The sequence below is a fragment of the Coptis chinensis genome, chromosome 5, assembly GCF_015680905.1.
Source record: "Coptis chinensis isolate HL-2020 chromosome 5, ASM1568090v1, whole genome shotgun sequence".
NCBI lineage: Eukaryota > Viridiplantae > Streptophyta > Magnoliopsida > Ranunculales > Ranunculaceae > Coptis > Coptis chinensis.
In genome coordinates, this window is record NC_141460.1 from 31496720 (window position 1) to 31508210 (window position 11491).

The 11491-nt window shown below is 42.4% G+C and overlaps 1 protein-coding gene across 1 annotated transcript; it reads left to right on the forward strand.

The window, feature by feature from the left end:
• The first annotated feature begins 521 nt into the window (after positions 1–521).
• Positions 522–947, forward strand: LOC147497300 (uncharacterized). The gene has a single exon (XM_086562835.1). It carries the CDS (start codon positions 522–524, stop codon positions 945–947), a length of 426 nt encoding a protein of 141 aa, XP_086418961.1.
• The last annotated feature ends 10544 nt before the right edge of the window (positions 948–11491 follow it).

Consider the following 11491-nt stretch of genomic DNA (forward strand, 5'->3'; position numbering starts at 1 on the left):
AATTTGCCGCCAAAGTGTGAGAAATGTCAAAGATTCTCTCAACTGATATGGGCCCCAGCAGAGCCGCTGCATTATGTATCTAGCCCATGGCCATTTGCAATGTGGGCCCTCGACATAGTGGGGCCGCTGCCAACGGCCAGAGGTAAGAGGAGGTTTCTGTTGGTCGCGACGGACTACTTTACAAAGTGGATCGAGGCCGTGCCTCTGCAATTGGTAAAGGAGGTCCAAGTAATCAAGTTCTTGTGGGAGAATATTATTTGCCGTTTTGGGTTGCCATATGCTATCATTGCAGATAATGGAACGCAGTTCACGGGATCAAGAGTTAAGAGCTTTCTGCAGGCCTATCATGTGAAGCAGGGATTCTCGGCCCCGTACAACCCCGAGGGCAATGGGCAGGCGGAATCCTCTAACAAGACCATACTAAACAATCTCAAGAGAAAACTGGAGAGCAAGAAGGGTCCTGGGCCGACGAGCTCAATCATGTACTATGGGCATATCGGACAACTCCGCGGACCACTACAATGGAGACCCCTTTTTCGTTAGCATATGGTGTGGAGGCCGTGATACCAACAGAACTGGTGGCAGCGACCACTAGAACCTTAGCCGTAGAGGATGGATCAAACTGGGGCATCCTAGCCAGAGATATGAATCTAGCTGAAGAAAGAAGAGACACCGCGTGCATCAGACTAGAAGAGTACCATTGCCGCCTCCAACGGCAGTATAACAAGAAGGTGAAGCTAAGGAACTTTAAGGTGGGAGACAAGGTACTTCGGCGGGTGACCCCCAACACCAAGAAAGTGAGCGAGGGAAAGCTGGGTCCAACATGGGAGGGGCCTTATGTGGTGGTTGAGGTGGGAGGATCGGGCACCTACAGGTTGCAGACCTTGGAAGGGAAAACGGTTGAAAAACCGTGGAATGTAAGGCTGCTAAAAAAATTTCATGAGTAAATGTAATGGGAATGGCTGTAAACTGCATGAGCTAGTTGTACATATATAAAACCTTAGCACTTTTGAGATGAGTAATGTCACATGAATTTTTACTGCCTTCAGAGTAAAGGGAATGGGAGGGGGGAGCCTTCCGAGGACGAGAGGTCTAAAACTCAGTCGGGGCAAAAAGAGTTGTCCACGACGGGTGCGAGATCTCACTCGAGCCGGGGCGAGAGGAGTCGCCCCGGACAAGATATGAGATGTCGGCAAGAGGAAGCGAAGAGGCTTCCTTTCGCCGCGGACAAGGGGTCCGACATGTGTAGAAAGAAAGGGCGGGGCCCCGACCTTAACATGGGGCAGATGGAGCGAGTGCTCCCAACCAAACAAGTGAAGACGATGATAAAGGTTCACTATTGCTAAAGTCACGCAGGTATCGGGTACCGACAAGAGCACTTGGAATTCACAAAGACAAGATATAAGATAAATACCACAATCAGTTATCCTCAACCAGAGGGAGTAAAAATAAAACGAAATGTATCGGGAGTACTACAAATTGCAACAAAAAAGCCCGCCAGGGCACAAAATAGGCCATTTCAAGCAACACACACTTAAGTATTTTCATGGATCATTGACTCGGTGGCTTCCTCGATGACCGCATCCGCAGCAGCGTCTATCACCCCGGCCATTAAGACAGCGGCCTCATCGACCAAGGGAGCAGATGCTGGAGGTGGTACAGCAACCTCAAAAGGGGGGGCAGCGGCCGCTCATGCTCCTCCTTGATCTTCTTGGCCACTCTCTTGTCTGCCTGGGCACGGAAGTGATCCTGGAGCTCGTCCATGTCGGTGTCGTGCTGCTTATGGAGGGCCGTCATTTCAGCCTGGTGCTTCTCAGAGAGGGAGGCCAGAGCGGCGGTATGCTGAGCTAGGAGGGTTTCCCGCTGATTACTCAAGCGGTCATTAACCTTATCCATGTAAGCGAGGTGGGCGGCCCGCCAGCTTCAGCTCCGCCCCGCGTCTCCTCGAAGCTTCTCTAAGTCCGCGGCCGCGTTCTTTTGCTCCAGGCAGGCAACGTCACCATCCAACTGGTTGATCCTGGCCCTTGCACCAAAAAGGCCTCGGATCATATAAGAGATGTCCAAGCTCATCTGAAAAGAAGTAACTGTAGTTAGAGTATTCAGAGGGAGGAAGGGAAAGACACCCAGTACGAAGGAGAGAGTACCTTCTCCCAACCAGTGTAAAAGGAGGTCCGGTGAGAGTCAAACGTTCCCCCGTCAGCATATGCCATGTCTCTAGGAAGATGAGACCCGTAGAACAGAGAAGAGGCCACGGCGGCGTTGTCCAAGGCCGAATCGCGGATGTTGAGAGTGCGGTTTCGAACCTTGAAGGTGGGGCAGAAAGTAGGAATGGGCTCAGTGCCCCCTCTTTCGGAGCGGGGGGCCACCTCCTTCCCAGGCCGCTGCTCGGCACAAGAGGGAGCAGCAGGGTGGTCGGCGGACTGATGGGCGGGGTCCTCTTCAGACGCAGAAGTCCGCGGACGTTTAGACGCTGGGGGAGGAGAGGATTGAGCCGCGGCTGTAGGGACAACAACGAAGACCTCCTCATCATCTGAGTCGCTGTTGAAGAGCTTACGCTTGTGGGCGCCCATGTCGGGATGGGGAGAAGTGGTGGAGAGTGAATGAGGAGAAGAGTATTGGTCTTCCCAAGTGGTCAGGGACCGGTAAGGGTGAGGGTCAACGGAATGAGGTGGCGAAGCGGAGGATGAAGGTGGGGGACAGGGGACTGGTCTGTGGCGGGGGGAAGCTTTCTTGGGGTGGCGCTTCTTCTTGGGAGGGGGTGTATCCCGAGGCTTTCTCTCTTTGGGCGGTGGGGTGCAATAAAAAGGGAAACAATATTTTCCAATAAGCTTCAGTTGAGGATCGGAAAGGAGGGCAGTGGTAGTGACAGGATCAATCCCTAGTACTGCGGATTGTGCCTTGTCCCAGGTCGCGAATCTTCCGAAAGGTGGTGGAAAAGAAATTATCTTAGGGCTGCGACTTCGAGTCCAGACGCCAACCTGTAAAAGAAAACGGTTAAGTCAGAAGGGGGAACAAAAGACCTACACCGAGGGGATTAGTAGAGAGGCAGACTCACCGCTGGGGAGGAAAGCCAGGTGATTAAGGTTCAAGTTAGGAGGAAGATCCGCGGCGAGGAAGTTCCCAGAGATGTAAAGAGGGTAATGGTGCCACAACTTGTCCGAGGAGGTGACACGGAGTATAAAGTGCTGCTTTCTAGGTCGAACGCAGAAAGAGTGGTATCCCACGCTGACATCCTTGGTGCTCTTTTTTATGTAAAAATGAGCAGTCATGTCGCGGACTGTTATTTTGGGGACTTCGGACCGGTTGTAGTGGTTCGTAGGATACATAACCCTCTAGAAATTGTCGATGCCTTGGCAAGGAGGGATGTTGAAGTGATTGCACACCTCGATGTCAAGACGGGTGAGGGGCAAATGGAGGCCGGCTACAATCTGCCCTACCGTGGCAACTAGACAGCCCGGCTTGTAGGGAGCCAAGTGGGGGTAGTAGGTTAAGGCAGGGACATGCTCTAAGATGACGTCAGCGAGTATGCCGTAAACCGCCTTAACAGCTTCGAGATTAGGTCTGCAGAAGGGCAAAGGGGCACCCAGAGGTGGAAGGAGCCCCGATCTGGTCGGGGGGGGGGGAGGCGACACCATGGGACGGGGAGGAGGATGAGGTGTCGGATCTGGAAGCCGACATCGAGGTCAGGGAAGAAGTCACACAGTCAAGACAGGTTGGAGAGAGGAGAAACCGAACAGTCTCAAACTCAAGAGAGAAACAAGCAATATAGCAATAAATGGATTAAAGAGGAAAAGGGACCAACCTGAGGGAAGGGGGGAGCAGCAGGAACAAAACCCTCAAAGAAAAGAAAAAAGGAAAGGACAAAGGCGCGCATGACCGGGATTAGTTAACCGGGGGGAAGAGTAGAGAGAGAGGGAGAGCAACTGGGAAGAAAATGAAAGACTGAATGGAGGAGAGAAAGAATCGAGCGGGCTTTTTATAAGAGGAAGGGGCAAAAGAGTAATTGAAGGGGGCTGAAATCGAGGCGACACTAAAAGGGATCAGTCAGGGTGTGACGCGTGGATGCGCGAGAAACGAGGGGGCACAAGTTATAATTGCGATGGGACTCGTGAGTCCAGCGATGAAAAAGAATCTTTGGGGACCGCGGATGGAAACGTGACGTTGTGGACTCTCGACTCCCCGATCACCAAATGGTCGCGGACTCGAGAGGGGGAATCTGTAGTGGTAGTATGGGGGCCCGAAGTATCAAAGGGAGGATGCACCCGAGTCGACGAAAGGTATCAAGCCACGGCATACTGGATCAGTGCTAAGTCACATGGTCGCAGTACGGAAACCCTACACGCGGAGAGAAGGAGACCGCGAGATGGAGGGACAGGTGGAAGGCCTGGATGGAGTAAGAAACCGGTATAAAGAGAGAGAGGAAGAGAGGAAAGAGGAGGAGAGAAAACAAAAGAAGAGGGGGAGAGCGGCCATCAGAGAAGAGCGGGGGAATAGTGCTTTAAGATTTAGTGAATAGTGACAGTAACAAGGTGTAGGTTGTAACATCTACTTTTATAACTTTTATTGGGGTAAGGTCGGGCCCATTGGAAAGATTATTTCGAGCAAGTCGCTTTGACATAAAGTAGGCCCAATTTTTAGGCCCGAGTCCATAGATACGCCTATTTGAAGTTCTATTCACTTTTCTGTTCTCTTTCTACCCAAATTGACTTTGACTTCCCAGCTTTGACTAGGCTTGAAAAATGTTTTTCTTCATAATTCTTGGGCTTTAAATGTAGAACTTCCTCAGCAATTATCTAGACTCGTTTTCCATGCAAAATTACGTCTTTAAGCACATAAACATCTTCAAGACCTGAAATACACAAAAACAAGTAAACATTACTAACTCTTATTTATTATAAATATAATTGGCCTAAATAGAATACTATTAAGAGTTCAAAACTACATTTTTGGGTGCTTATGACCTATGACACTAGGCCAAACCTCTATTAAAGGAGGTTTATAAAGCCCTGTGAGGATGAGTAACTAGTAGTTTTTATTGTGTTGCATAAAAAAACTTCAAGTTCTTCATTATGAATAACTAGAGATAGAGCTCATAATGGAGAACTAGAGTATAGAGCCACCACCAAAGAGATTTGTGGTGTAGCTACACTCTCTTGATAGTGAAATCTTGATTCGAAAGGACTTAGTCTTCACTAGGGATCAATACAAGAGATTCGATACTAACTCATAGTCAATCTAATCACGTGGTGGATTAAACCCCTTCTAGTACCTTTATTCATCATTTAAATTCACTGTTTTCACCTCATATCTATTGTTTTGACTCTTATTAGTGAAGCATATTTGCAATCTAGATTCACATCCAAGTAGTGTACGAATTAGAGTTTGGCGAACATGACTACTCCCCTTTGTCTCACATGATTTAGAGAGTATTTATCTACTATTTTTCCACTATAATTTACTTTTCACGACATTATACATCTACTGTTCATCAATCCATTTTTAATTATTTATTATCAATGACGCTGCTTGCTGAAGCTTTAATATTGTAGTGAGTATACTTCAAAAGAGTTTAGATTACAAGTTGAAAATCATCCTAAATTGTTTAGAGTTTGAGTGAGGGAGATAGAATAAGAAAGGTAGACTCTTGAATATTATAATGGTTCTAAGCTAATGAACTTGAAAGCTTTGATTGTTGATTAAAATGACTTGAAAACATGGAATGAAGATTTATTAAAATATTGAAATGAAACAAGCAAACAAGATGAAGATTGAAACAAAGAACAAGTAACAAGTTTATTAAAATAAAGGAAATGAAAAAACAAGTTGATTGCAATAAAATAAAACAACAAGAAATTAAAAACATAAATTAAAAAAACAAGACAAGAAAATAAATAAACCAAATGGTTTGGATCCTAAGACAATGGATGAGTTCTCACTCCTTTGCTTTTTGATTATATACCCCTATTTTTGCCATTTACAGATTTGCCCTCATCCATTCTGAACTAGACACCTCACCCCTTTCACTTTTGCTTTTGCTTTTTGGGTGCCTTCTTGACCAAGGTAGGTTTAGGGATACGTCTTCATAATTTGAAATAAAAGACTCCATCTTTGGTCTTCTGATTTAAGTCCTTTGATTGTTGACTTTGACCAGTTGACTTGACTTTTTAAGCAATTTTCCATAGCAGCTACTGGTTTTCATAATAAGTGTGATTAAGGCTCATTTTGGTGCTAAGACGTAGCTTTTATAATAAGTGGTCTGAAATACTCCTTAACCTAAAAAAGGCAGTAAAAGCTATGAGTTGTCTTTTCGTTAAGCGTAAGAGGGACTGTAATGTAGCAATATGCAGGTAATAAAATGCACATTTCGGAGCTGATCACCACCCCCAAATAGCATCTTGCTTGTCCTTAAACAAGGATGAGAGAAAAAAACTAAGATCACAAATGAGTGATTTATTATCAGTTATATTAATCTCATTTACTAGAGTGCGATTGCATTGACCATATGCAACAAGGCCTTAAACCACTTGGACTTCCCTAGTGGATGAGCTTTAATCCTCATGAGAGTTTTCTAGTAAAGGTACTCACAAACTTCTTCTATTTAGCAAAGGGTCTTGTTTCCTTATTTATTCTCAGAAGATCATACATCTCATTAGCGGTGAATAAGGACAAGCTCCTTTGAAGTTAGAATAATATATGTACAGTAATTTAAGCATCTAAATATAGTTGTACAAAACATGAGCAATGAAATGCAAAAGCAAAGTTGTTTTCGAGGCTTTTGGAGAGTTTCCTTAAGGTGGGTTCTCACAAGCGTGTGTTACAACTCTCTGATAGATTCATTTAAGGTTCATTCTCTCAAGTGCAGCGAGCACTTATATTCCTCGCATACTCAAATGACATCCAAAGGAATAGGGCTAGGGGTTTTTTATAAGGAGTGACAGGGCTAGGGTGATGGTTTAGAAAGAAAAAGGAAGGGAAAAACAAACTCTGATAAGATGAGAAATTGGGTCTTCAAGATACTTGTAACCAGAGAAGAACCTCATTTTGCTATTTTGCTTCCGAATTGTGATACATTATTTTAGCCCTTTGGCTTTGTGATTCCATATGATTTAAAATTTTGGGAGTTCTAACTTTGCTTTTAATTCTTTTTGTTTTTGATATCGTCTCCTTTTGATTTTCAACTTTTGGGAGATTGGATTGTTTTAACTATTTTGGATTTTTGGAGTTTTGGTTTTGGATGGGTCTTTCTTTTCTTTTCTTTTTCTTTTTGAAGTAAATAACTGTTTTGTTTTTGTACAAGGTCTTCTCTTCTCTTTTTCTGATAATCTTTCAGTTCTCAACTCATCACCTGGGTAAGCTTTTATTGTGTGCTGTGATGGGTTAGGAATTATTGGTGAAGAATAAAAGGGCTTTTAGAAAGGGTGAAGGCTCAAGAGGGGTAGCTAGAGGAAAACTATATTTTTGGGTTTTTAACGTTTATTTGGCTATATCGATCCAAAGATGCCCTAAATTCCCTTATAGGATATGGCGTGGTGATCAAGCAAGTACACGTGTGGTCTTTCTATCCGGACATCCTTTGTATCATCATTCAATAATCATTCAAATTAGGGTTTTGGCTAGATTCTCACAGGATATGGAACTTAATTGTTAATTCCAACCTTGGCTTTGGAAACTCACTGTTATATACACACAAATGCTGATGCATGCCATTCATGAAAATATGCAGACAATATTGTACGTATATTAGTCTAAGTACAAAGAACAAGTCCTTACTCTATTGCTATAATGAGACTTCTAAACTTTTTATTCATCATATAAAAAGGAAACAAGACTTTTTAATACTAAATGGAAAAATATTTTTGGTCTTTTTTGAAAAAAAATTTAGAAAGGAAGAAATATACTATTATAAATACTATATAGAAAATGCCTAGTTTTTCAAAGTGTTACTATACCAACTATATGATGGAACTATGATTGTCCTCAAAGTATGAAGAGATAAGGAAAGAGATTACCATACAAACAAGAGCAAAAACGGCGATACATTTGTATTCTGTTCTTCATGATGAAAATGCGCCACCTCCAAATAAGTTTGTAGCGTGGGTTGTTTAATATAGAACGAGAAATACATGGTTTATTATACTAGGGATATCTACTATAAAATATTTTTGGGTTTTTGTATTTTTGGAAATATGCATGAAAGAAAAATGGAAAATTTTGGCATGATGTATCTGTTTTACCTTCTACTCATAAACCAGATTCCACAAGAAAAACAAAATAAAACAAGTAGATAATATTATGCATAAAATTAAACTTATACTACGTCATACACATGAAAAAGAAACATAAAAATAAATAGATCCAACTATACGGACACTAGGAATCCTAGTCAGAATCTGTGCGTGACTCGTCTCGACGTCTAGAAGATCCTTCTCAATGCTGACGTCGAGATCTAGCATGTCTATCACTACGTCGGAGCGCGTCTCTGATGCTTTGCAGTGTTCTAGTGACACTGTGCTGAAAATGTCGCTGCTCCTGCTGGAAGGTCCACTGCTCCTCTCTAAGGGTATGTTGTTCTCCTCTGATGTTCTGCTATTCCACTATGATGTTACCATGAGTTTCCATGAGTTGGTGGAGATATGAGTGTAGAATCCTCTAGCTTCCATGGAGGAAATGAATTCCATCCATGGGCTGAGTAAACTGTCGAGTGGCCTCTTCAGCTAAGTAATCCACCTTCTCAGTCGGGCGTGCTTGCTCAGCGGCTCTAGCTTTAGGTTGAAGCCATGACTTCTAGATGTATTGGGCATAGATAGGACCTGTGGTAGCATCCTTGATCTCCACTAGGGCGTCTGTGGCTTGGAACCCCCAGTGCTACATGATTTTTGTGACCAGCACTGGCAGAGAGGCAGACGTCTTCTTCAATTTGCAGAGTTGCTCAAAGATAAAAGAGACAATGCAGAAACTGTTCTTCTGCTTTTGAAGAATCCATAAAATATGAAGCATCACCTTACAAATATCCAAAGGCTTGGTCGAGCCTAGCAGGTTGTATGTTGTCCACTGAGATACTGCTAGCTGGTTCTTTCGAAGCAAACTCTGATAAGCGTAGTGAGACTTAAGGTTTTTAACCCCCTCGAGAAGTGTCTCTACCATCATCATGTCGACGGTCTTACCATCTAGGGACTATTCCGTCTGAACATAGGCTTTTAGAGGAATCCCCAGAACACCGCTCACCACCTCATTGGTGATCTCCAGCGAGCGGCCAGCCTAAACAACCATAATGCGGTCATCCGCCACTCTAACCATGTAATTATAAAGTGAAAGAATAAGAGAGGGAGAATATACCGCATCTTCCAACAAAACCAAGTGTTCCCATCTTCATCTTCTGATCTCAGCCCTGAAGTGCACTTCAAACAGATCGGAATAGAAGAGGTTTTGAAAATTTTGCTCCGACACGATTTTGAGAGCTCGAGTCATTTAGAGTAGACATTTGAAAATTTTGAGTTTTGAGTTCAAATGGGGGTTGAAAATGGGGAAGTATGTTAAATTTTGGAGTGGTTGTATGTCGAGGTGTATAGGCGGTCACGAGCTAAGAGGGGGCAAGCGCGAGCTAAGTGGGGCGACAAGGGTTGGGAATTTTTGGGATGAAGAAGAAGGGAAGGGGCGATCATGTGGTCTTAAGGGTTGATGACACGTGCCTCTTTTAAAAAAATGAAATTTTGGCCCAAGCCAAAATGAAATCAGTAAATTCTAATCTTGTCCTCAGTGCCTTGCCAACTTCAAGATCTGATCCAAGCTTCGTTACTCATCCGATCTTGACCTGTGAGGTACCAAAATGATCAGCATTGAAAATACAACGTAATGGTATAGGATACACTCACATCTAATGGTGGATGAAAAATAGATGATGGAAATAACTGTATAGGAACTGAAAGGAAATATGTACATATAACAGAAAGAAAATTTTAAATAATTTTTTTGTGTTTTGAATAAGTTTGATAGAAATTTTAAAAAGGTGGGTCGTTTAAAGTCAGATTCCCAAGGCTTGGAAGTTTTTGAAAACTTAAGTCAATCCCAACCAAACAGCTGAATTACTTTCATAGACCGAGCGAAATGCACTGGGGGATAACACATGTAGACTTTATAAATAGAATTATTATGAGGTTAAAGACTGGGGCAAGTTGGTGTTTGATAATTCAAGCACTAGCCTTCTCTCTTAGCTCGTCTCTTACGTGCATATGAACTCTTACCTAAACCAAGAATGATTTTTGGTATATGTGTCCATATCTTAAGCTGCAGTTCTCTAGGAAGTGCTTGCACATGATCATTGAAACTAATCCATCTAGTATTGCTAGGTGGAGGGTTTTTGTTTGCTACAGAAGACATTTTTGAAAAGATTTTAAAAAACGAGAGAGATTAAATGGGGAAAATATTTAAATGAGAGGGGAAAGATTTTTAAGAAAGGAAATTTTTGAGATTTTTGGAAATTTTTTAGTCTTTTAACGTCAGATTATTGAGACAAAATAGAGAGGTGAAGGCAAAAGATATAATTAAACAGAGAATAGTATCACCTTGGGTTACTCTATTTATTTAATTCTCGTTTGGAGACGCCTCACCTTTTTTTTTTTTTTTTTTGTTTTTTCTCATTCAAAATATATCTCTATCCATATAGAGGTTTTGCCAAAAAGATAAAATTATACGTTAATCCGGTATAATTTTGGTTACTCCGGACGTATAATTTTCCTTTTTTTTATATCTTCTGGTTTTGAAAACTATGGAGAGATGTTTTACGAAACTCGTACTCAACAGCTATGATTCTAGATGTTACTACTTTAAAACAAATCATAATAGATATCTTAGGCAACTTTCATGTCGGCTTTGTGGCGAACCCAATCTAGACAGACAGAGCTTCAGCTACGCGAGTTGGGGGATTTACTACACAAGACATGGAATGTTCTGACCCGGGCAAATAGATCAGTGATATAGGTGACCCTTAGTAAGCAAAGCTGATCTCAAACTGCCCCTAGATTGCATAGTTCAAGGGGTTAGTCTGTGTAAAATCCATTACCCATTTTGAAAAATCACTTAACTATTAATGTATCGAGAATCTATCATTAATAGCACAAAGAAATCAAACATTTTTTAAAAAGAAGTGTAAAATATAAAAAATAAAAATTGTGTACTCACTCCACAAGTTCACACTTACTCCAACGATGAGTAAAAAGTGTTTTACAAAGAATATGCGAGATATACTGTGGACTAAGGCTCCGGCACTTACAACCACACCCTCCAAGTGGAGAGGTCCAGTTACTTTATTGATGTATCCCCATGAAGTAAAAGATGGAATGGAATGGGAAAGGAATACATCAGAAATGATGATTCAATCCTCGTAGATAGGATGATTAAGAAAGAGTTTTTAACGCTCCAGCTTTCTTCATGTCACTTGTTGCTTCAATGGCTGTGTTTTTTTGTTTAGGATTAGGAATAGCTTGACTTAGGA